The 27379-nt window shown below is 39.7% G+C and overlaps 1 protein-coding gene across 3 annotated transcripts in view; it reads left to right on the forward strand.

Moving 5' to 3' along the window:
• LOC141802745 (retinoic acid receptor alpha-A-like) overlaps positions 1 to 27379 on the forward strand; it is a 246419-nt gene that overhangs the window by 126667 nt on the left and 92373 nt on the right. The window contains exon 1 of one of the 3 annotated variants that reach the window (XM_074686453.1): positions 18465 to 18688. The exons of the other annotated variants lie outside the window; for them this stretch is intronic. Coding sequence (XP_074542554.1) covers positions 18532 to 18688 — 157 coding nt within the window. The 5' untranslated portion in view covers positions 18465 to 18531. Of the gene's footprint in view, positions 1 to 18464; positions 18689 to 27379 lie in introns of those variants that run through there. 3 annotated transcript variants of the gene reach the window in all.

The raw sequence follows: 27379 nt of genomic DNA on the forward strand, positions 1-27379 counted from the left end.
GCCCGGTAATCCCCCCCAGAGCCACAGAGAAGCCTGGCTGACTGATGGGCAGCAAACACTGGGCTGCTGCCTCCAAAACTCTTCATCACGACCACGACTGTGAAGACTGCGGGCGGGTGAAGGAGGTGAGGGCTGAGGTGATGTTTGGAGAAAGGAGCTGAGGAGAAAGTGGAGTCTGCTGTCAGAGAGCTGGTGATCACAGAGGAGTTACTGTGCTTCAACAGAGGTGAATTCTTTCAGGATACAAATACAGCAGGGGATAGTCAAACATCCGTGTTCCTCAATCGCAGTTAATCATTGAATTTCTTTTTTTTAATTGATGTAACTCACATTTTCAACGCATGTTTAAACTTCCAGCGTTTCAAAGTCCACTTTGTTTTAAAGTCCACATAAAAGCATAAAGCTAGTCTTGTCAGGGTGTGATTGGAACTTCATGATCTGAGCTCTGCGCGCTCTCTCATCCATCAACTAACCAACTGCATGTTCAGTCCAGGATTCTCACTATACTGTTGGGCCTCTACTCATTTTCATGTAAAACCTCAAACCTGTTGACTCCTGGCCTAGCTAAACTCATTTGTTGTTGTTGTTGTGAAGCAAAATATGTTCTGGTTTTGACACGGTTTTATTTTCAAAGTCACTGAGTGTTTTAGGTGGTTTTTCATGCACCACTTCCTATCCTGCTCTACCTGCTTTTTGTAAATTGACTTGTCACAGTGCCACCATATGGCAAATTTAAAAGGCCTGTGTATCTGCTGCAACCTGCTGGAGCAGGGACACTCCTATCTAAGAGGCAACATCCGATTAGTAAATGAAGCCAATGCAGAAGTGCTAAAGTTGTTGTTCATTGAGAATCCGCTTGAAGCTGGCTGCAGAAAGACCAGAAGTCACTTACACATCCAGCTATAAAAACAAACTTTTTTTTTTTTACAACCTGGTTCAAATAACGGCTTGGGTCTAAAACACTGATTTCACTATCAGCACACACTGTACGGTGAGTGAATTTTTTTCTTACTCGGTGGTTTAGAAGTTATTAGGATTGTGTTATTGTCCAATCAGAGACACAGACCAAGTCATGTGACTGCTGGGTGCCCTATAGCTGTTCAAAGAAAAACTCACAGCCAGCATCGTAGCAAATGTGGTTGTGTCCGCGGATTGGCTTCATTTCACAGTATCAGGAACCAGTGACAGACAGGTGATGTCGCGGAGGCTACGTCCATGTTTTATACAGTCTGTGCTCGTGTCCTGGCATGTATCCCCTCCCATGACCTGTGACGCTTGTGATCAGTCTCTTTGAGGAAAAATGTGATTTCACATAGACTGTATACAGAGTGGACAGCATGGCTCCGCCATTTACCATTGTGCGGTTTTGAAGCCAAAATTCCCCCGTCACAGGCGCAGCCATTGGCAGCAATTGCAGCCAGAGTCTGCGCAGTTGAGAATGTGAGGGATTCTGGGAGAATCTGAGTGGAGCCGGGTGACAAAAATAATAATTATTTATTTTCTTTTGAGAGTCTAATCACTTCTTGACTCTACCTCCTGACATATTTTACAATCCCCCCAAAAAATTCACGAGAATGGCAGCTGTCAATCATCGTTAAACGTGATGTAAAGCCTCGTTTTAACCTTGTAAAACTAATGAAAACAACAATTTTTAGAAAAAAGAGGACTTGAATACAAGACAGCCAAATGATATCTTCAAATAACCACAGCAATTGGATGTGGGGAACATTTCTACGAGGAGTATTAATTTTTTAAAGTTTGACCACAGCCCATCTGGAATGACTGGAAAGACAGATTTTTTAACTTATACATGTGTTTTCAGCGTTTACATAGCAAAATATGCACAAAGTCACTGTAAAAAAAATGTTGCTGGACGGGAAACAAGCCATCATGCAGACCACACTGCCTTCATCTGTTTTGGAGGAGCCTTGCAGAGCGATGCCGGGACATCGACATGACTGCTAAGGCTAACTTGGCTGCTATGGGTCAATGCATTACTTAAATTCATACAGCTCAGCTACATTCCTAAAGATTCCCATACCCATGTACAGTCACATTAGCTGCACCTGTATGCTTAGCTTGAAGGTAGAAGCTCAAACTGAGGTTAAAGATGTTCAATTTCAAAATGACCCTGTGGTACATATTCTACCTGGTTAGCAATGGGTAAAGTTCATTCATGGAAACGCCATTGAGTCACTGGGTTTGGAGCTTGTTCCCAGTCTTTATCATGAATTATCTTCACTAAGACTCAAAAAAGTAAATTTACAGAAAGGGACAAAAATAAGAGATCAAATTTAAAATAGTCTCTGCAGGTGTTCCTGTCCTGTTGGTTGGTGGAGGAGTGGGGTAGGGGACTCAGGGTTAAACACCCTGAATTAAAATTAAGAAAGAGGAATTAATTGACATCTTGTTTTATGGAGCTCACTGTATTGTGCTGATTTCACCATGAAAAAATATAACTACACTCTCAAATTTCCATAAAAGCACTGCATACTAAAGAGCAAATTGTGTTTGAGTGATTAAGTCGTTATACTCATTACAGTGTAATACGGAGAAAAACACCCACACTTATGCACATGCATGTTATGACACAGATTTGATTGTAAATGAAAAAGATCCATCAGCCGGTGTTTTCCAGGAGACAGAAAAGTAAACAATGGAGGCAGTCGCATTAAGACACTTAGACAGAAGTGTAATTACTGCTCCTCCATCGACCCAAATCTCCAGCAGGGGACCCATCTCTGAGGGTGCTCAGGCTGTTAGCGCTAAATGAGCTCACTTTATTGCCTTCTAGTTTGTAATGGCTCTCTCTGCCGTACCTCTGGCCAGCGGTACATGTCTTTAACCAATCACAATCAGCGCGCACAGTCAATGTTTATTAGCTATTGTCTTGTACAGAGCAGACAATTATGTGCACTTGACTTGAAATGCATTGTCATGACAGCGGGAGGCTTTAGGTTATAACTTGAACTTCACTCAGTCCTGTTTCCAGCTGTGCAGCTGAGGGGTGGAGGAGCTTTATTACAGCTGTTGATCCAGACAGAAGAGGAATAATGTTTGGGCATCTGGCGGGGCTTTTGTTTGTGAGTTAGCTCATCCATCATTGATGCTATAACTGTGGGGGACTTTGTTTGAATCCTGAAAAGTGTTAGAAATATTAAACCACTTGTCATTTTTACCACATGCATTCATAGAAATGTTTGTTAAAAATACAGCGCGCCACAATTCAGAGAAGGAAAGTGATTGAGTCATCATCTTAACTAATTCATCTAATACAATTATTCATTTACTTCATGCTGGTTTGTTCTTTTGATTCACACAATGAAAATGTGAAAAATCTGATGCCCGAAAAAAAAAAAAAAGGTCTGAAGCTCAAAGTTTATTTCTGCATTTCTTGTCACTCATAATATAATATTATTTCTCAAAAAATCAGCAGTATGAAAAATAAGAAAGAAAATATCAAAATAAGATTTTATCTGTGTTATATTCTTTTATTCATCGTTATTTTGTGTTAAATTTATTGATTATTTTACATTTTAGGCTTTTTTTTTTAAGTTCAAATTTGAACTCCTGAATCTGTTCTTCTTCTACTTCTTTGCATCCTCTCGCCCTGAAGATCATCTCACTGTGACTGAGAATAACCAAAGAGGAAACATGTTGTTTGACCAACTGCTGGGCTGATATCATAGCCATCTCAGTTGCTGTGACAAGGTTACAAAATAAAGGATTTTCTTGAGATTTCCTAACTTGCTTTTTCTTGCTTTACTATCAATTTAAGTATGTTATTTTAAAGAATGAAATTTGGGAAAATATTCCTGTTTTTTTTCTTTATGAGACTCATGCTTTAAATTAAAATTTGATTTAAAAAAAAAAAAAAACGCTTTGACGTGATGAGGAATCTTCAGTAGAGTCATGGTTTATCAATCTTAGCAATGTGACTCAAAGACGAGGGGACAGCCTGTCTTTGTCCAAAGTTCAGTCGAGACCACGGTGTGACAACTCGACTCCAGGGTTTAATAAACTCAAGTGTATGAGGGTTTTTCCAGTGGTAATAAAAATAATTTTAGACTGGCCGAACAGAGTTCAAGAAAAAAAAAAAAGAATCATTTAATAATTCAGAGATGTCCTCAGACGGTCCCTCTTGTCTCATAAAATGCTCATTTTTGTTGTTGCGTCTTGTATTTGCTCATTAAAAAGATGATTTACATTTGAACTTTAATCTGGCAGATGGTGACCTGCAGGAAACAGCTGAAGAGTTCTTGACATCAGACAGAGCTGTCAGATCATTAGAGTTTGCTTCCTCCTGCAGTCTGACTTTTAGGAAGTTGTCCAACGCTTGGCCAAAATGTAATGGGCGAAAGATGTCAGTCATATGACTAAGTCCATTTTAAATAAGAACTTTGAAAGCTCACTTAAAAAGAAACTCCTAACAGTGTCAACATCTTAAGACCTGGATGTACTTCACTTCACACTCAGCTGCAAACTGTCCAGATGCCTGCTGAAAGAGCCATCTCATCCACCAAAGCAGCTGTAATGTGCGGGAATCCCCTGTGCTGCTTTGTATTTTTATTTAATGAAACACTTAGATTGTTGCACCAATGCAGAAACTGCATTCAAAGCAATGTGCATCAGTTGGTTTATAACTGTGAGGAGGGGAAACAGCTGTCAATAACAGATCCAGCTCAGCACAGAGTCTGTGTTTTTATTATGGGTTAAATGTAGTATTGTTTTTGAGTCCTTTGCTGAAGGAGAAGGAAGGGGACACAGAGAACGGGCCTCGGGGTCAGGGGGCCACAGGGAGCGGGTGAATTACAGGACCAGAGCTGACTTCCTGGGCTGTTATCAGACTCTGACTAAACCAAACACTGATACACAATCAGTGGAAAGAGTTCACAGAGCAGTCTGCTGACACTTACAGAGACCCCACATCAACCTTCAGACTCTTCAGACTATCTCAGTCTGGATGCAGATTTTTAAAAGGTCATCGTAAGTTCATAAGAGTTATGCAGGAATAAGGAAATCATGAAGATTCATTAAAAACAAACATGTAATGATATTGGTAGGTTAATTGGTACAGTGGTACATTGGTACAGTCAGTACAGTGAGAGTTGTCAACAACCAAAACAAAGCCTTCTCTTGCGACATACAACCAGCGAACCCGTGAATTGAGTCCGTGCTTAAAAACTGAGACGTCCAAATGCTACTGAAGTGCATGAGGGTTTTGTAAAGCACACATCTTAATACAGAAATTACCAAATTGTCAGTAATTGCTAGGATTAAGTATGTCTGACTAGGAGCCTCTTGGATAAACCACCAAAAGTAAGCTGGGTGAAAGTATCTGAAGAAATGCTGGCAGTGGGCTGGACCCCCTTTTTGCTCTCAGGACTTCCATACTGACTCTATAGCTTCACACAGTTGCTACAGATTTGTGGGCTGAACATCTCCCGCTCCACCACATTCCAAAGGAGCTCTGCTGGATTGAGATCTGGTGACTGTGATGGCCAGTGGAGGACAGTGAACTCAACTTCATGTTTGAGAAATCAGTTTGAGATGATATGAGCTTTGAGGCATTGTGTGTTATCCTGCTGGTAGTAAGCCATCAGAAGTTGGGTACACTGTGGTCATAAAGGGATGGACATGGCCAGAAACAATATTCAGGCAGGCTGTAGACTTTCAACCAGGCTCTGTTGGTACTAGGGTTGCAAAGTGGTGGAAAAATTTTAATAAACTCAAGAAAGCTTTCTGAAATTTGCCATGGGAATTTTAGCTCAGGGGTATTGTACATTTTTTAGGTTTTGTTGCAGTCAACTAGAAAAAAAAATTCTAAAAAGAAAAAATCATGGGAAATTTTGTCTCAAATGTTTTAGAGATTTTTTTTTCTTGGTATCAGCTTAATTTAAGAATATTGAATTTGGCATGGTTACATGCATGTCTGCTTATAACAAACAAAATGTTTGAACTTTATATAAGCATATCATCAGGTAAATGCAGTAAATATAAATGCCTGAAAATTTCCATGGAGAGTTTGCAGCCCTAAATTGTACCAAGGGACCGTCTCCCCTTCACCATTAAACCAGCAGCAGCAGCCTGAAGTGTTGATACGAGGCAGGATAGATACATACTCTCATGTTGTTGACTCTAGACTCTGAGCCTAACCACCTGAATGTGGAGCAGAAATCCAGACTCATCAGACCAGGCAATTTTTTTCAGTCCTCTATGGTCCAGTTTTGGTGAACCTGAGTGAAGTGTAGCCTCAGTTCTTGGCTGACAGTAGGGTTCCCTGGTGTGGTCATCTGCTGCTGTAGCCTGTCCACTTCAAGGTTGGATGTGGAGATGGTATTCTGCAGACCTTGGTTGTGACCTGTGGTTCTCTGAGTTCCTGTTGTCTTTCTGTCACCTCCAACCAGTCTTTCTATTCTCCCCTGACCTCTGGCATCAACAAGGCATTTTCATCCACAGAACTGACACTCACTGGATATTTTCTCTTTTTGAGACAATTCTCTTTAAACTCTAGAGATGGTTGTGGGTGAAAAACCCAACAACCATGCCACATTCAAAGTCCCTTGAATCACCTTTCTTCTCCATTCTGATGCTCGGTTTGAACTCCAGCAGGCTGTCTCCACCATGTCTACCAAATGCTGCAGAGTTGCTGCCATGTGATAGGCTGATCTGTCCTGTGTTGATGGCAGTTGAACTGCTCCTGATAGTCGTTTTTAAAACTTTCCTTTAAAGATTGAGTGGTACAGAGCACAAGTGGCCTAGTGGTTTAGGTCACGCTCCATGAGGTTTACTCTTGCACAGGTGAGTTCGAATCCAGCCTGTGGCCTCTTTCCTGTATGTCACTCCCCACTCTTGCCCTGTTTCCTACTTTATCCACTGTCCTCTCTACGATCTAATTAAAGCCCCCAAAAAATAACTTAAAAAAGGATCCACTGGCAAAAAACTGGACCTAAAGGTCAGAGCTCGATTGGTCAGTTGTGTCAGTAGCAGGAATGTCGAAAGAGTTAAGTAGACAGCTGGGGTTTTGATTGTTCACACCCCAGCAACATTTTTCCTTTGAGACTGTAAATTATAATAAGGTCATGAGCATGTTATCACAGAGTCTTCATGGAGGACACTTGTACCCTCAGGGTGTTTGAGGATTAGACAAAAAAAAAAAACTCTTTTAGTTATCTCACATACTGATTGTTGGTTTTTGGTCTTCATGGTGGAAAAAAGTTTTTGTTGAAGTGAAAGTCAAACCATAACACTCAGTGCTCATTGAAGTGTAATTCCTCCCACAGACACCCAACTTGACCTCCATGATCTCACTGTCCTCAGTATCTCACTGTCGAGATACTTCCTGTTTTTGTGTTTCCTCCACGTCACCTTTTCCGGATGGGAAAATTGACTTTTTTCACTGTTCCTGCTGGCAGAAAAATCATCTCATACGCTAAATTCATAAACTTTTTCCTGACTTTTGTTAGTCAAAGAGCAGATAAAAAAAACGATGCTGTATATATTTTGTAGAGAGAGGATGATATACTTTTTTCATCCTTTTTTTGTTGGCTTGGTTTGTGATTTCCAGAATAAAGCGCTCCTGTGTTTTTTGAGTCTTTCAGACTTGCTGCCTTGTTCTGGCTGCATCTTTGTTCAGTCTGCTTCCAGGAGGAGAAGCTCTTTGAACGAGGGAGCAGAACAAAACAACACCTTCTAAAACGTCTTTCTTTCTTCCTATTTGTCCTGACAGAATCAGGGATTAATAATGCACAGGCACTCATCAAAAGCACTCCAGCTATTGTGAGAGATGTATAAATTTTTTTTGGACAAGTTCAGTTTTTGTTGGTGCGCAACGGATTTGCTTGTAGTGATAGTATGAATCAATATTTTAATCCAACCTGATAGGAACAAGCTGTTAATCCTCTGCCTGCACACACCTCTGCATATGCTCCACATGAATGGAAAATAAACATTTTGATGCTGTGAAAACATCCTCTGGCATTTCATTTTTCATAAGATAAACTATTTCTGAAATGCAAAGGTATTTAAATCCATAAATGCTCCTTCACTGCTTGAACAGGAAGATTTTATACTAATGATTCAGAAGGAAATTAATCCTAATCTTCAATTTCACTCTGTGTATCATGTTGCATTGCAAAGGCATAATTTCACATGCTTCGGCATGATACACAACCCAAGTGGAAAATATATTTTCTTCTGCCATGCGGCTTCAATTAAATTACCAATAGGCTAAGTGCAAGTGTAACTAAATATAGCTGTTTGAACGTTGTTTGACCCACAGAGGAATAGTGAGCACCAAATTCAGCTCATAAATATCAAATGAAATAAAAGGAATCTCACGGAGAAGAATTGGAAGCAGAAGTGAACCTGAAGAGGCAGATTTGGGGTTAATAATCAACTCGCTGTTTGTTTTGAAGCTCAAGAACCTACAGAGTGAAAACAGCAGCCTCTGCATGCGTCGTCCTCCGAGCTGTCAGGCTTTGCCCGGCCTTATTAAATGATCAGCTACGATGTGTGTTGTCACAGCCTGGTGAGTTTTGGCAGCAGCGACCACGAGCTGCAGAGCACTGATGCCAAAAAGCGGCTTATCTTGATGGATGGGTTCATTATCACCTTCTAATTACAGGTGGATTTTCAGGTGTATTCATTACCTGCACTGACCGGGGTTGTTTATATGTATGTGTGTGTGGGTGTGTGTGTGTTAGGGTGTACTGGGGTTACTGTTACACCGGCTGAACTGTAGGGGGTCAGCTGGTGTGTGTAGGGGGAGGGACGGGGGGGTCCAGGGGTTCCTGTTTCAGCCCTGCTGTAGACTCTCTGTAATATTCATGAGCTCCGTGGGGATCAGTGTGCTGTGCAGCACTCAGGCTGCCTCTCACTCTCAAACTTTAGCCATCAAACACAATCACCAGAGTGAGTCTGCATCTGGCTCTGAGCGAACTGACAACCATGACTGCTCTACACGAACCAAAGTGTGTATGAGACCCTCACGCTGTCGTTTAAAGTCGCTCCTACATCTCTCCTACAAACAAACTGCCAGTTTCAAAACTTATAATTTATGTATTTATGGAAAAATCCTGTAGATGGTGGGAACCCTTTCAAAATAAGACACTTTGATTAAACTAATTTTCTTTGAAAAACATAACAAAGAATATCCTCTGCATCAACTGCAAATTTAAAAAAAAAACATTGTTGAACTTTTATCATTAATGAACATACCAACATCAAAGATTGTTTCACACATGAAGGGTCTCAAAAACTCCACCCACTAATCACAGAAGGGTCATGAAGCGTAATTATGTTGATCAACATAACACTGACCCAACAAAGAGACAGAGTTGAGATAAACAGTTTAAGATCACCCACCTATACCCCAATTATACCACACTTAAACAGTTTGAACCCAGCCTCATCAGCCCTCATTAGCTTTCCTCAGCTTTAAGGCCTCTAGTGGACACTTGTGGAACTGCAATTTTCATATTAGTTTTAATTATCACCTGACGTGGCTTTGTAAACATGTAGCTGTCATGACCTTTAAAGGAGACACAGAGGAGCTGTTAGAAGACCTGAAACAATCTATTCTAAAAGGAAGACAAGGTCTTCTTGAGATCTTAACAAGACTTGCTCAATTGATGACGTCAGTTTGATCATGTTGCATCATGGGAGAAAAGTCTGGATATGAACGGTCAGCATGATACCAACATAGTTTCCTGCATAGAGAGAGATTTCGATGGTTGGATTTTACCTTGACTGGCGGAAGAAGCTGAGTTCAGCAAGCAAGACAAAACAGCCACTCCTTACAACCAAATTAAGACTTAAAGAGTGAGTATTCTGCTTTCTTATCCAATGCTGGATGTTCGAACTACTCACAAGAAGGTTTTCAAACCTCTGAAATGAGATTTGCTGTAACAGTAAGATTATCAGATAAGGATCTCTTAATTGGTTAATGACACGTTGGAGTGGTGGGCCTCAAACACCAAGGTCTGCCCATAGATATACCCCCAAAAGCCCTTTCAGAAGGCTGGCCAATCGGAGAGAAGGGGGTTGTAGGGTTGGAAGCCTTAAAGAGACAGCAGCTAAAACAAATTGTTTCAGACAGAGGCTGAAATAAGAGTTTCTAAAACACCAGTGTGTGAAAGATAGAGGGTTTTTATGAGCTGTAAATCATGGAAAGCTTCCACAGGGGCACCAGAGGCACAGAATAAAGACTTGAAAGGAAAACACCCCCTCATAACCAAAATGTGAGACTCCACACATGACGACAAAGACTGATGGATTTAAGTTTTGTCTTCAGTGTGAAGAGAAATCCAACCAGCACAAAGAACACACACACACACACACACACACACACACACACACACACACACACACACACACACACACACACACACACACACACACACACACACACACACACACACACACACACACACATGTTAGGTAAACCAAATGTTGCAGGCTGCTTAGCTGTCAGCTTCTCCTCCTCTTGGTTTGTTTTACAGGATTTGTTGTATGAACACTTGTGTTGTTGCCACAGATCAGCAAGTTGTTCCTCCATTTCTGACGCCCATCTATGGCAAATGCTTTGTGTTTACTGTTGTCACCACAGCTGCACTGGTTGTGCTTCCTGATTCAGTCAGCTGGCTTCCTGATTGGCTATTACAGTCTGTGAAATATGCTTGGGTTTGTGCAGAAAATCTGGACTTCATTAACTTCTGTCCTGATAAAGATCACTGTGTCTGGCTCTTTTTAGGAAGGTAAACACTTTCTTTTAGTAAAAATGTTCCTGTTCTTTTTATGAATTTTAATTTATTTAGCTTTTCCTGCAATTGCCTAAATTCTTTATTTTGCTCAGCTGAAAGTTTGTGTTTGGTGTCAGTGAGTTTCAGAGGACGACTGCGGCTCCACTTCATGTTGGGCTGCCAATAACTCCAGTGTTAGGTTTTTCACTTTTGGCCCCTGAACAAGAAGGATTATTACAATAGATGCATTGAAAAAATCATTAAGACAATAGACAAAAAAGTTTGAAAGCTCTCTCAGCAGTTGACTATAGGTGGTTAGCAGAAAATGAGGAGATAACTCTGAGGTGTCACAACAGGACAGACAAGAGGGGTCCAGAAACTGTAAAAACTTTTAAAGTTTAGAATCTGGGAGGGAAACTTTGAAAGAACATCTCAGATTGAGCTGCTCATCGCTCAGAGACAAATACGATCAGTCAAAAGTGGTGACTTTGATTTGTACTAAAGAGGCACAAGGGGAACATTTATCTGACAGATTTGTCTCATTACTGCTGAGCCTGTGGCTTCATTCATAAACTCATCCAAACTACAAGAAGAACTTTCAGCTGCAGTTTCAGAATCAGGAAGCCACTGATGAGGGATTCTGAATTCTGAATTTGGTTAAAATAACATTAACATTTTAACAGCAGTGTCAGCCTGGAGTTTCTTATTGTTAACTGAAAACACATCCTGTGTCTACATTAATTCTTGAACTGAAGATGGGTGTTGAAGTCCCTGATGGCTGCAGCGTATACATTAAAGAGAAGCAGCTCATAAGATCTCTTTTCATGGCATTGAATGAATTTTGCATTAAACATTGTTGTTTGTTTTTAAGATATAAACAGCTTTATGCGTCCATGTGTGTTAATGAGTGAATATATGTTTAAATTAGACCACACTAACAAGATGTAGCTTCCCCCTCCTGCAAATATGAAAACAAAAGCTTCAGAAATACTCAGCAAGCAAGGAATTCACTTTTTTTCCCTATTTTTGAATACATTTTTAAGTGAGTAAAAACACTTTGGACAATTCCAGTTATGTGCTCATAATCTTTTTGTTTGATCAGCTTTACATCCCTTCACAGTAACACAGGGTTACTCTGAGGGATTTTTGTCTGCGCTGGTATCAAACTCCAAAACTGGCGTTACATCAACAATTTGATAAAACATTTTCCTTTCAAGATTCTAAAATGATAATTGATTTCCTAACACATCTCTTATCGGCTTTGATAATCTAATTAGCTGTGTCATGGCCAGCACAAGAGAGAGATGATGAAGTGTTTAAGGCTTCTCAGTTCATGCAGTTTACAGTCCAAAATAATGAGTCATTAGAAACTCATGCTGTTGCAAAACCAGTGTGCACCAACAACAACATTCTCAGCCAGAAAGTCTCCAAACCCAGTCATCATTTTCCCTGCAACGATCAGGACACAGGCTGCCAAGTTTCACTCTAAAATTTAACAAGCATGAATTCAGCTTTGGTGCAAAAGCATAAGGGCCTGAGCTATTAAGATCTTAAATAACGAGCACTAAATTGCGTGTGCAAACTAAAAAAGTTACGCGTGCTATTGGTGGGTGTGTTGTAGGTCATCTGCTATGATTGCATGCCCAACTGATATCAAAAGTGGTGCAAATCGCCCTATTGAAATGAGGATTTAGCGTGTTACTGGCTGTCACCGTGGAGAGTTTGGGATAGCAGAGTGGCCGTAAACAAAAAAATGAAGTTTGAAGCCAAGGAGCTGGAGGTCTCTGTGGAGGAAGAAGATAAACACATTCGTGAACTACAGCAGAAGAAATGCAGTTTGAGAGGCATTCTGTGAAAAGGTGAATGAGCAAAACCAGAAGATCTGCCGATGAAATAATAAGATGGTATATAATCAGATATTATTTCTGACTGTCTAAACATGTTAACACATGCACACAAAAGATCCTCTCTGTCTATTGTCTGTCATTGCACCTCTCCCTCATTCTCACCACTTGTTTGTAACACTGTGCCAGTTTGCACCTGTCTTTCAAATGTGCTGAATATAGACGCAAAAGCAGCGACTGCAATCAGTTTTAAGTTTGATCAATCACATTGCGAGCGCTAAATGATTACTTTGCATCTCCCCTCTCTATTATACACAGTTTGAATGTTTTTCGTGCTCATAGACGTTTAGTAGATCAGGCCCTGTGAGTTTATCTAAAGTTATCTTAGAGTCTGTGGACGAGATCCACCTCCTGTTAGTGAAGCGTTGGTGGTCTTCAAGGACAAGAAGCATGTGACAAGCACCTGGGATACAAGATCCTCCATTTTCAAAGTTTTTATCTTCAAAATTATTATCACTAAGAAATATGTTGCAACATTCACTCTCTTCTTTGTCTTCCAGCTATTTCAGGCAGGAATTCTGTACAAACATTATGATACATGTATGTTACTAGCAGTGGCGATTGCTTTAAGACTGCAAGGGAAGCTCAGCTTCCCCTAAAATGTCCCCACAAAAAAGTGGTGATATGTACTGCTGTGTGCACATTTTATTGACAAAATATGCGCTAGAATTCCTTCATCTTTTGTTCAGAATCAGCTACCTATCACAGGGAACTGGCTCGACCTCCTTCTCATTCATCCCCGCAGCGTCTCAGCGCTTTAACACAGTCGGACGCTGAGCGTCTTCTGATTTCAGCGGGGAAGTGTAGAGTGGGTTGTTCCACTGTGGAAACTGGACGGTCATTGGATAAACGCTGGGCTTTGTCCCGCCCTCAGACGCTGAGCGTCTCTGGGGGGTCTGTGAGGCAGTGGGCTGGCCTGGACGCTCGGCTTCTGCACGATGATTGGATGATCTGTCTGAGGCCGAATCCCTTTTTGATTGACAGTGGAATGAGCCAGTCAGCGATCTTAAAGTATAACTCTCCACCGGAGCTTCCTCTCAGTTCTACAGTCAGTTGTTCTGGACTGATCAGGAGGCTTTATCAATCCCCAGCGAGTTTACTTTTCTCAAAAACGACAAATGTAGAAAAGAGAACCATCCTTATGAGTAAATCTAATTTATTGTGACTCAAAAAGATTTCTCCTGTCATCCGCCTGATGAACTGCTGCAGGCTTCAACCATCTACTGGAGCTGTTAGAAATCTACGTATGCCTCTTTATCATTTAGACCCAGTGCTTGTTGACACAGCTGCAGCTTCAAAAGTACATCTACTCTTAAACAATCCTTCATGCACTAATATCATAAGAGATCTGATTTTTAAACCGTTGTGAGGAGTGATTTAAAATGACGACAATAGATAGCTCTCCTGCTGGCTCTGCAGGAAACAGTTACTCAACTTTTCATGGTTTGTTTTTCCTGAACTCTGCTGTTTACTGTGTGTCCACACTTAAGCCTTCAGTCGGCTAAGGATGTTGTTTTGATAATTCTATATCTAATAACACTACCTGCAGTGTTTTTGAACAGATGTGGTTTACAAAAAAGAAAAAAACCTTGGGATAAAAATACTCAAAATTGAATCATTCGAATGTGTACAAAATACTTTTTGAGGTCTTTCAAAATTTATACTGTTGTTATTAATGCAAAAAACTGCACATGCTGTATTATTTATAACTCATGATTTATTTGTGAGGGACAGATACAACAAACAAACTGAAAACAGCCATCTGGCACAGGTATCACAGCTCATACCCGTCATTCGGGCTTTTGTTGGAATAAAAGATACAATTGATTCAAAAGACAAGGAGGAATAAATCAATAACAACCCAAATTGATCAGTAATGAAGTTAAAAAAAAAGATAGAGCAGGTTTGTGTTAGTATTAGTCAAAGCTTGGAGACTCTTTTAAATGTGGGGAGTTTAGAATAAGTTTCAAATGAAGAATTTTGTTCTTTTCAGATAAAAATCTGTTGGAGCCAAAGACGTGTCATAGGACAAAACCTTACATTAATGTTTAAGCTGCACTGCTGCTGCTCTGTGTTTTCGTAACAGTGACCCCTTTTTAACTACTTTTGCACTGTTGGCAGTTTAATTTGCTATTTTGTTTCATGGTTGATCTTTGTTTTACTTTTTAAGGGTGTGTTTTGAGGCATTTAAGTCTTTATTCATCTGTAGCTAAAGACACAGAGGAGATGTGGGTCGTGAAAAGTGAAGGTATAGGACGTAAAGCAGAGTGGAGTAGCTGACTAACAAGCATCACTGACATCTTTTAGTATCTGTAGGGAAGTCATCAATGACTACATCACTCATTATTATTATTATTATTACTATTATCATTATTATTATTTCATTTTTTTAAGTAAAGACTTTGAGCATGTCCAGCCAGTTATGATGAAAACAGAGTGTGGTAGACCTCATTGTTATAGGCCTTAGCGGCAGGAGTACCATACCTGCTGTTCTACAGATGTTGGACATGCGTTAACATTTCAGACAAAATATGTGAAGAGAACAGATATTTAGGGATGGAATACATCCTTTGGGAAATAATTACAATGTTGAGGTAAACAGCAAGTTTAGATTTGGGGGACTCAACATTTTTATGGGAACTATGCGTGCACACTCTGACTTAGCTACATGGGGGTTTTCGAAGATGTTACCCGTACACTGTAATAAGTAACCTATAGAATTTACCCAATAAAATTGAGGTAACAATTTGAATCTACTTTTTGTGGGTATGTTTAATTCCTTATATTGAGTATAGTGATATATATATTAAGTGGGGAAAAATGGAGGAATTACTTAAATAAATTTGGTTAAATCGACCTCATATGACTGTATATATTCAACAGCTACTTACTCACTAAATTTTGGAAAAAGCATCAGATGGTAATCATCTAAACATTTTTATTTTTTGTATACATAAGACCTTTTGCACCTGTCTTGCTTTCATGCTGAAATTAGTTAGATGGCCAGTTTTTGCGGCTCACGCTGCTGCAAAAAGGGCTGTTCCATAACGGTACATTATGACTGATGGTCATGTTTGTGTGGCATGTGAGTCAAGTCCTGTAAAACTTTTCACAGAAGTCCAATTTTCACAACACACTCACACTGCATCTTTGTCAGGTTTGCTTCTAGTTTGTTTTCATTTTGTTTTGAATTTGATACAATCCAGAGAGAACAGAACACTTACAGTAACTTTTAGAAGTGTTCAAATGTTCAGACTGAGAGAAGACGTCAAAATGAACCCTTTGAGCAGTGGTCCCCAAACTATGGCCTGGGGGCCAGATACGGCCTGCCTCCACATTTTGTCTGGCCCCCTGAACAATACCAGAGGTGCATCATGATTATTTTTTCAGGCTACGTGATCGAGACTTACAAATGCATAGAGCGTAACTTTCTGTTCCACCCTTCTGCAGTCCGTGCCCTATCTGAAACTCCTCCCTTAAAAAAAATCCTGTTATACAACCATACTGGTAGTGAAATGTATTGTGCTGGTAGGTGTTGTATCACTTAGTTCAGTTTCTTTTAACGAGAGAGAGCTGCAAACAGTGGTGTCTACAAGAAAGTTGATATTTCATGGTCTTTTTTTTCTGTGAAAAACCTAAAAAGGGTTATTTAGTTATTATTTATTTCATAAACAGTGTTATGTATTTCATTAGTAGTGTTATTTATATTCTGATTTTTGTACTGTCAAAATCCCAGAAAGTGTTATTAATATTTGGTTATGTGTGGCTTTCTGGTAAACAATAACTATTTAAGTTTGGACACCTCAACGATTGTCACACTTTTTGTTTTTACAAACTGACTTTGGCCCTCCATCAGAGGAGGGAAAAGTTGTTTGGCCGTAACAGGAAAGAGTTTGGGGACCCCTGCCTTTGAGAGTCAAAGTGAGTGGAATGATCTTTTATTTTCTCGGTTATCACTGAACCCCACCTGAAAAACTTTCAAACCCCACTCTTTAGCTCTCTTCCTCAAACTGCAGAAAGGGAGCAAACACAGCTCAAATGACTTTATAATTGTTAGTTTGAAAAGACCAAACTGCTTCCAGGTAAACAGCCACTCCTACTGAGACTGAAAGCTTTCACTGTCTCTTGTGACATCCACAACTCTGCCCATACTTCAAAAAACTCAAAACAAATAAAGTTTGTCTTCTTTGTAGTAAATGAAAGGGCTTCAATAAGCCTAATTCACCTGAAAGTTCAGATGAGCGTCTTGTTTAAAAAATACGACAACAAAAACAAAACCTTAGCTGCATGCTTGAAATGAGTACCTGTCTTGAAAAGAGAGTTATGCCTGACAGGAAACTTCAAAAGTGCATTTTCCAAATACCATCAGTGTTTTTAACTCATTACAAAGAGCAGGTCTCACACTGGGCTTGTGTTGTCTTGAAATGAGACACTTATCTGGACTTTTGAGGAGGATGTTGATTAAGACAGGTCGTATTTCACCATTTTTTGTGAGGTATTAGATTCATGGTGACCTGGAGTCAACCAGAAAGTTTGCTTATACCAATCTCACTTGTGGACTGAATACTTGCTTAGCTTACAAATACACAAGTCCTGAAAAAATAGAAAAATCCTAATAACTAAGTAAATAAATAAATAAACAGAGGGAACAGGGCACAGAAAAATCTAAAGATTAAAAAAAACCTGACAGACATCTAATCCTCACAACATAACAGGGGCTGTGTAAAGGTTAAACTGAGTCTGAACCGTGCACAGCAGCAATAGAAACCCGTTTAAATCTTTATTTTGGCTTTTTTTTTTTTTTTTTACAATAGTTTATTTAATTTCCTGGTGGAAAAAAAATGTCAAAGTTCTCATCAGTAAACATTCAGAAATCCTTCTGCCCTCATGATCGGTCACAGAACAAACAGGAACACGTGAGGAATCAATCACTGCTAAAGACTTGTACTTAAAAAGATAAGAAAGGGACTTTTCTTTGCTGTAAATCTGTCATAAATACATAAATCAACATAATGGAGCTGTACCCGGTCATTAATCTGTGGAGGAATGAGGGCTTTCTCTGTCGCTGCGCGTAAAGGAAACAACCCTCAGAGCGCACACTTACAGCTCTCACTTCAAATAAAATATTTCGTTTCTAATTTAACTTCTCTTTGTGTCATTTTCTTTACTTTAAAAAGAAAGAGATCTTTATTCTAGCTCCCTGTGCTGCGTTTCTTTCCTCCGCCTCGTTTCGCGCTGCGGAGCTGCAGTGATGTCAGCTCGCCTGGGTCATTTGAAGGTCAGCAGCCTCGGAAGGGTTCATACAAAGTTCACTCGCATATATTAGGCAATTCAATCTTTCATTCTCTGTGGCAAAACTAGTTGGAAATGAGCTGCACGGTGGGACGGAGGACCGATTCGTCATCCGAGAGGAGAACGTGAGCTCTTTAACGCTCTCCGTCTTATTTTTGATCCGAGAAAAGGAAAAGATCCTCCGCTTCACATGCTCCACCGCTGCGGTCTCTGCTGTCTGTAACCGGGACGGACTGACTGAGGAAGCACGTCGGGGCTTTAGTGTTGTTGTTATTATGGAGAAATCCCGTTTAATGTCCGTGGTGACGCGCTGAGTGGACACGCTGCGAGAAAAAAACATGCACAATGAGCGCTTAGTGGAGCATTTTGTTCCGAAATAATTCATGATTCCGGTGCGGGACGAAGAGGAAGACGAGGAGCGAAATCTGCCTTGCCAAGAAGAAGAAGAAGAAGAAGGAGAGGAGGAGGAGAGGAGGAGGAGGAGGAGGAAGGGGAGGAGGGGGGAAACAGCGGAGTTTGATGGAGTTGTGTGCACTTATGCCGCCGATTTTTATCCATAACGCACAAGACTAGCGGAACGACGCGCCGTCATCATGTTTGACTGCATGGACGTGCTGGCCGTGAGTCCCGGACAGATGCTGGATTTCTACACATCCAGCCCATCCTCGTGCATGCTGCAGGAGAAGGCTCTGAAAGCCTGCATCAGCGGACTGGCGCACAGAGAGTGGCAGCACCGGCGGAGCGCACACTGTAGGTCCAACTTCTCCTAATCATCTGTTTGTTGTTGTTTGTTGCTGCTGCTGCTGCTGCTAATGCTGGTGTTAAGTACTTAGAGATGATGTGCTGATCCGAGCTGAGTCCATGATGATGCACAACAAGTTGCCATTAAGGGCCTCCAAGACTCATAATAATTGCAGGAGTGATAATCTGATGGTGATCATTTAAAATCAGATAAAATCAGGAAGTTTGTTCTGAGTCAGAGGAAGTGTCTGGAAATTCTGAGCGCATGAACGCACCATGAAACATTAGCAGGAAAAAATCCATAGAGAACATTTATTTAAAGCAGCTTAGTGACATGATGGAGTTAAAGTCAAAGCTGCAGCTTGACTGAAATTAACTTTATTATGGTGTCAAACAGAAAACTCTTCCAAACGTCATATTTCACTCCCTCCGCGAGCCCTCATAAATCCTGAGCGGTGGACCTGCTGATGTGTGTCAGCTCTCTGATCAGTCCAGCACAGAAAGCAGCAGGCTGCAGGAATGCACTGAGTAAACACAGGCGGCCGCGTCCAGCCGCCTCCTCCCGGCCACACATGACAGGAGGGCCGGCCTGACGAGCCGCGACCTGCATGCGCTCCCTGACACTCATTTAGACAAATGACCCCGCGAGCTTTTCAACCAGATTAGCGCGCGGCTATCGAAACATGTCAGCCTCGTGCGTTTCTCTAGATGGATGAACTTCTGCTGAGTTTTTGTCCTGGAGGTTAAGTGGATGTTCCCAAGCTGCAGCTGCACTCAGAAATATTCAAACAGCTTTTTTTTTTATTTTTAATTTAATTTTTTTTTTTAAGAATCAAAATCTATAAGAAAGGCTTTTACGGGAAAAGTAAGAAAACTTGATGCAAAACGAAAATTATTCCTGCCAGATAATAAAACGTGAAAAAAATTCCTCCCATACATTTATAATTTATTTATTTAATTTGTGCGTCATCTTCAGGTAGAAGTGACTGTCTCCCTCTCTCCGTGCAGCTCCTCAGCCTCTTGTCTCTGTTTGTTTTTCTCTGTCACCCGCTGCTGCTGCTCCGTGATTTATCCTCCTGAGCTGGAGCAGCCTGCAGCTGTCAGTCCTCAGGAAGTGTTTGCTAAAGGGCACTCAGTCAGGAGAGGCTCTTCTTATCAGATGAGGGGGGAAAGTGACAAAGAGACAGCTGCCACCTTTAAGCCTGAGCTGCATGTGTGACACTCTTTGACTCTGTAGGTCAGAGGTGTGATGTTAGAGAGTGTGTGTGTGCATGTGTGTGTGTGTGTGTGTGTGTGTGTGTGTGTGTGTGTGTGTGTGTGTGTGTGTGTGTGTGTGTGTGCAATGTTTGAGAGGTGAAATTGAAATGAGGAAAGCTGGAGGTGAATGGTTTCAGCCTGTGAAATGTGAGGAAACTGAAAAACTGAGAGGTGCCCAGGGTGTGGGGTGTAACCTTTTACTGACTCAAATCTTTGAAAGAAATCAAAAACACAAATTACTTTTTTCTGTGTTTATATTTGTAAAAAACAAATCATTCTTCTTATTTTGGTAGCTTAAAGCAGATAATTTTTGGCATTTATGCTCGAAATATAATTCAATCAACACTCATTCAACTAAAAAAGCATCCTTTCAGTTTTTTGCCCCTGAGCAAAATCCTGTGAATATCTAATCATTTCAGATTTGAAATCAGTCATTAAAACTTTGTTTTAAACTTATTTTATCTGACTTGATGATGATTAATGTGACGATTTTATTCCATTAAAATAATCACAAAAAGAACAAATGAATTTAATTTGCTTCAGGGTGTCATTATGATGGTTAGCGTTGTGAAAAAACGTTTTTCAGATTTATTTTTCCTGTTATTTTTAAGTAAAACGTTTTTTTTATTTTGTCATAATCGCTTAGAGAAAAAATGCCCAACTTTTGTAAATCATAATCTTTTTCCTTCTTTTTGATTTTATATGAAGCTTTCATAATTTAATTTTCCATTTTCTAAAATTCAAAGTTACGTAAGCAAAATCAGAAATTTAATCCAATTTGAGCTTGTTGCAGTTTGCATAAAAATGCTAAATTCAAGTTGTACTTCATGAAGCTTCTGTAAACTTATTCCTGATAAATAAATTCAAAGATCACAATAATCTTATTCTCCTGACTGGCTCATAAATGCTAACACCTAAAACCTCTTTATGAAGAGTTCAACTTGATGCAAAAGTTATTTGAACACTCCTTAAAAGATCAGTTTAAGCTCAAATTTTATGAAGTTAACTTTACAGTGGGTGTAGCTGCAGATTGGAAAATACAACCAGTATTTAAGGGGTTGATTTTGCTCTTTGTAGTATGAATTTTATTTAGCTTATTAATACTGATACAAATGCTTTAAGGTGAATCATGAAATTGTCTAAATATAGGAATATCAGCTTAAATCAGCTCTGACTCCAGTAATTTCAAGCGGCCGGTCGCTCTTTGAAAAGAGCCGCAGTCAAAATTTAAACAATACAGAGGTCAAGACCAAGTCCCCCTCCCTGCCCGGCTCACACCCCTTTGAAGGACCTGGACAGAGACCAAAATGAAAACTCTCCAGAGTGTGTTTTTTTCTTCTTTGTGTGTGTGTGTGATTGAAGGTCAAAAAGTCACCGTCCTGTTTGACAGCTCAAAGAAAAGACATGAGAAACTCCCGGTCTTCAGCTTATTTATGTACGTAAATACAGACCCAAGTTATCTTGTAAAAGTTGCTCAAATTAGCCTCCTAAATACCCCAAATATGTTCAATTTGGATTTCAAGATGAATTCCAGTTTGTTATTGCAGCCCTGTTTATTTCAATATTCAAAAATTTTGTTTTTGTCCCCACAAAATTCAGTATAAGTGAAAAATAAAACCAGACCATTATTTTGTTATGTATCAGAGTCAGTATAACATTTGCAAGGTGCAGCACTATGACCAAAGAACAAAGATCTGTGGACATCTTTTCAACACCAAAATTTTCTGAGTGCATGATCTCAAAAACTAGGTGAAAATGTTGATTTGGACTTTTTCTTGTTGTTGAAGTGAAGACTAGTTGTGTAGTTGTAGCCAGAATTTTTGTTGGTCCATCATCTGTACATCATCAAATATGTTCACAAATTTTAAGCTTTCAGGCAGAAGTTGTTTAAATTCTAGCTTTTCAATTTTAAACAGACATATTTTTAATACATGATTCTCTCTGGCCTTGAGCCGCACACTGAGCTTTATTAGTGGGAGTAAACAGTCACTGCCCTTGAACAATACTCTCATGAAGTGCTGACAGATTTTACTACATTATTCTTCATTTTTTCCCATTTTCTCACGCTGAGTTCGTCCTCGGTCCGTAAAGCCGCGCGCTGGCCTCTGTGCCGTTAGACACGACACCCCTGCCCTCCTCCGGTTTGAGTGGACGCACTTTAAACCAGTCTTTGATTTAAAAATCCTCTCCCAGGGTCAGTGAAATGTTGCTTTATTAATTTATTTGTTCGGGATAATGGAAACCTCCTGGGTGTTAATTAGCTGCATTGACAACGAGCCCACCATTAATGCACTTCCTCTTCCAGTTTGGATGTTAATTAGGAATGATCAAGGAGCTGCTTCACACACCGAGGCCGAGAAGGAAGAGCTGTGGCCTGTGAGGAATCAAATAAATTTCACAATAAAAGCATCAAAACAAGCTCCAGAAGCCACGAGATGAACCGGTGTAAACAGTGTGGTTATGGCGCTTTTGAAAAGGCAGAGCATGATGCTGCGGTGTGATTGGTACAGCTGATGGGTGTTATGGGATAATTGGGGCCCTTTTTGTCTTGAAGGCTAAAGCGCCTCTGATATGGACATGAAGGGCCATTAGCACAGCTTGCACAGCGAGCTAATTTAGTGGGCGTGTGAAATGAAAGGCGGACGGGGGGAAATAAAAAGCCATGTACAACAGTGGAATGACGGAGGGGGGGTTCTCTGATGCCAGCCATGTTTAATGGACATGATTAGGACAGCGTGAGGGTCCCACCAGGGCTACATCGACACTGTGTCTGCCCTGATGCTGCCCTGCTAAGAAGCACCACGTCTGCTGTATGTGAGCTTCACAGATGCACAAAAATCACTCCCTACATGCTTTACTCTGGCATATGTTTCCAAATCTGGCTCCAGTCAAAGCTCCTGATGGCTTCAGACTCTTTTCTGCTCTTGTAAAAACAACACATTTCATGTTTTGGCACGAATTGAAGCCTGGTGTATTTGCACAGCTTCTCATAAGAAGGAAGCCGTTCAAACAAAGCTCTGTGTGTGAAATTAAAGGCTTTACATTCAATACAGAACAATAAAATTACAAAAAGATACACGGAGCTGTTTTAAAACAAATTAAAAAGACAAATTAAAGGTTAATGAGGATTAACTTCAGTAAACTTCGCTAGAAAAATCCCCACGTAGAAAGTGTAACTTGGATTCAGTTTCAGTATCTCAAGCAAGTGTGGAAAGCTCCTGTAAACATAACTTAAATGATCATAAATACGCTCTGAATCTATAAGTTAGAGTGGACAGCAGCTCCTTTAGAGGACAGCGGCCAAAATTCAAACAATACAGAGGTCAGGATCAAATCCCTCCCCGCACGGCTCCACGCTCCTCAATGAATTCAGAAAGTGAGACACACTGAAAGGTCTCCAAGTTTTCTATTCTTTTGATTTCAAACGAAGGTCAAAAGGTCACCAGCCCGTTTGACAGAGAAAAGAAGCTGCACCACAAACTATGAGAGATCACAGCTTCAGAGCGCACAGGTGGAAAAATGATGCCTTGAGAATATTAGTGAGGAGACCTGCTTGGTGCAGTGCAGAGGAAATGTTCTTGATCACAGCTGGAGTCAGTGCTCTGAACGTTGAGGTAGTCTACATCATGTCTAAACCTGTTAAGTTGATGAAACCAGACCCTGCTATGGAAACAAATGTCTGTTTTTGAGAGTATGTCTGTTTTTTTCATGAAGCGTAAAGTTTTATTGTGCTTTTGTGGATTTCCAGGTTTCGTGCCGTCTTTCTGTGAAGCTTGCTGTCTTTTTTTTCACTGGATTCAAGGATTCAAGGTTTTTATTATATTTATAGTGCTGTCTCAGGGTTGGCAATGTGTGAAAACTTATAAGGAGAATGTGAAACAATTTGAATAAAGAATTAAAAAAACACTATAGCACTAAAACAATATAAAAGAGATAAAAGAGAGGTAATGTCTACAGGAATGGGGGTGATGTGTACACAAGAGCTGCCTTAAGTCAATAAAACATAACTATGAACACAGTTGTTAAATACCATAAAATGTGTATATATGTATATATATATATATATATATATATATATATATATATATATATATATATATATATATATATATTTATATATATATATATATATATATATATATATATATATATATATATATATATATATATATATATATATATATATATTTATTATTATTATTATTATTATTATTATTATTTTTCTTTTTTTTCAGTTTCACCAAATCTTTCTTGGCCACATATTAAAAAAAAAAAAAAAAACACACAACCAAAACAAAAAATCCTGTTGGCTTCAAACGGCTCTGTAAATGGACAAATACAAAAAAACAATTTTAATCAAAATTTATATGAACTGAGAGTGAATTTTATGCTTTAGACACACCCTTAGTTTTGCATTTTATTATTATTATTTTTATTCTATTTTATTTTATTAAGCACTGCGTAATAGAAAAATTACATTTCAGACTACAGCTGGAGTTAACAGTAAGAGGGCAGTTTGAGAAAAACTCACAGGGGAAAAAGGACACACACACAGTAGAAGAGTAGTAAAGAGATGACCTGATCTGATATAGATTATGATTTTTGATTATGTCCAAACACGTCCAGTCCATTGTATTTAAAAAAATATATTTATGTATGAGCTGCTCTCATCAGGTCGGTGCCTTGGACAGCTGCTAGCCACCAAATTATTTTTATTATTATTATTTTCACAGCAGCTCATTTGTCCTGAGAACAAGTGAATGACTAAACTCCTCAAATCAAAACTTCAATCCTTAGATTGTCCAGGATTCATGAGGATTTTTCCCATCTAATCATTCATTTATTGACTTCTGTTAATTCAAAGTCTTTGAATGTTGTGTTGTCTGAGGCTGGACTTGTGTTTTTGTTTTGCTGTAGTAAAGCAAAATCATTTTTTCCTCGGTGTGGACACACAAAACTGAGCTGCTGGAAACTCCTTGAAAAGAGCCCTCTGTCTCAGTGTGTCCTCCCTGCTCAAACAGGTAATTAATAAAAACCAGAAATAAACACACCAGATCCCTCATGACTCTAAAATTAGTGCTATCAGTGAACTACTTTGACTGTATGAGACAAATTGAACATATCCAGAGTTCCTTATCATCTGCTCCTTACCACGGATCATTTCTTCCTGTGTTGTGATCCTTTGTTCAGGTGAAAAGCTCAGTAAGTAAGGAGTTATTTTATCAGCGCTCTATGAAGAGCGGCTACAGGCCTCGAGCAGACGGCCCGAATTCAATTTCAACCTGCTGTCCCTTTCTCACATGTCACATCCCATCCTCCCTTTGTTTTATTCACTTTTCTGTCCCCTCCAAAATAAAGGCACAAATAGAAAAAATGTATAGTTAAAAGAAGAAGTTGTGTTTTTGTATCTTCATGTCTTTTCTGTGAGCTCATATGAACGCTTCATATCACTAATTTGATATGAATGAGTGTTTGAGGCTCTATAAATCGTCCCCTGTTGATTGCGGTTTCTGTTTTGGATCATTTTAAACAGGATTACTCAAACAATGGTCTCCTGCGGTCAGTTGGCCGCCGCCTGTGTAAGGTCTGTTTTCAGCGGGTGAATAGACGGTTTATCAGACAGTATCATGTGGTTTTCATGAGACAGAGCGTTACCCTCTTATGAGCACACCATGTTTTGATGTTACAACAGCAGTGTTGCTCGTATTTGGTTAGATTATCAGGTTATAGAGCCGTAAAACTTTTTCAATGAGTGCACAACTGAAGAGAGATACTCACCGTAATCTGCTCATGCTGGGTCTCAGTGTTTTCTGAGCTGAAGTTCAAACAGAAAAGTTGCAAAGCTGGATGTAAGTTAAAGCTTTGGAGAAGTTTGTGATGAATGTGGTGAAGTCTGGAGACAGAAAGCAGACGTGAGACGGAGCGGCTGAAAGGTCAGGAAATAGCTAAACGTTTATTTGGCCCGAAACTATTCAGCTCTTTATGAAGCAACGGTTTAAGATGTTTGACACTCAGGAAGCCGGTGGAGAGATCAGAGACCTGGACCATCAGTCAGCAGCAGCTGAGTGTGTGTGTGTGTGTGTGTGAAAGAGAGACACGCTTACTGGAGGCAGGTGAAACAAGGACGAGACTGGACAGAGACTAACAGAGACTGAGTCATGGCCTTAAATGTTTGCTCCTCACTAAGGTTACACGGGGCTGAATGTCATACTGAGGGTCCACTCAGCTCTTTTAGTGGAGCAGTTTTTAGATACACACTGCATGGTTGAAGCTAAGAAACACAAGAACACAATCCTTCATTATCATTTTGAGCTTTTTAAACAATCAGACGGTTTGTGACGTGGCATTAATGCTTGATACCAGCAGCAGAAAAACACAAAAACCTGTTCAGCATGTGCACTCTTCATGTCAGCTCTTTGTTCTTCACCAGCAAGTTTATGATATTTTCATGTATTAAAATATTAAACTGTTTGTTTTAGTGGTAAACAAGTTATTTCCCTACATTTTTTTTACCTAACTGTGAGTGGAAACAAACCAGCGTTTTGAAAATGAAGAAGAAAAGTTGGAAGAAAATGTGATTGAAAGAGAAACTTAAATTTCTCAGTTGTATAAAAAACGTCCCATTCCCCAGAATCTCATTTCATCAGAGAAATAAAAGCAACATTTTTTTGTGAATAAACAAGATTATTACAATGAACTAAGGTTACCTTAAAGTTAAATTTTCTGAGCTTTATGGGACGGGACAGTATTCAGAGAAGGCAACTGGAAGAGAAAATAAGGATGAAATGTGGGAGAGTGAACTTAGATGCCTGCCATTTGGACGTGCCGCGTAACCACGGGGCCAAACCCAAACCCAAACCCATGTTCAAATATTTTAATAAAAAATTAAAAACGAATAATTTTCAGGGGGATGTGGTGCCTGAGCTGCACTCCATGTAATTCTTGTATTTTCAGCAATGGCTAAAATTCACTTCAAATCATCAGCCTGATTACACCTCAGATACATCATCAGCTGATTCTCCAACATCCAGCACGAAAATGACAAACCAGAAGCAAAATTATCACTCTCACCTCACTCGGCCACGCACACACACATAAGAAACACAAAAAGAAATAAATAAAAAAAAAATCCTGAATTATGATTGGCTACAGCTTTGTTAGAGGCGGGACATATGTTAAGTTCTGCATGTAGCTTTCTTTAAAAAAAAAAGCAACTAGAAATACTTCACACACCTATTTCACGGGACAGCTGCAGAGAGGAAACAGTCCTGCCCCGCAGCAAAAATAAATGTGGTGTCAACACTTTGGTGCTGAAGCATTACGAATAAATGTTTCTGTGACAGGTAGACAGCGTTTAGGAGATTACCTGCAGTTAATTTAGTAAAGTGTGACTTTAGACACATCTTTTTTTGTTTTGTTTTGAGTTCTTTGAGTATGTATGTT

Source organism: Halichoeres trimaculatus, unplaced genomic scaffold (genome assembly GCF_033239565.1).
Source record: "Halichoeres trimaculatus isolate MK-OKI-2021-1 unplaced genomic scaffold, fHalTri1.1 fHalTri1_scaffold_14, whole genome shotgun sequence".
In the NCBI taxonomy this organism is placed as follows: domain Eukaryota; kingdom Metazoa; phylum Chordata; class Actinopteri; order Labriformes; family Labridae; genus Halichoeres; species Halichoeres trimaculatus.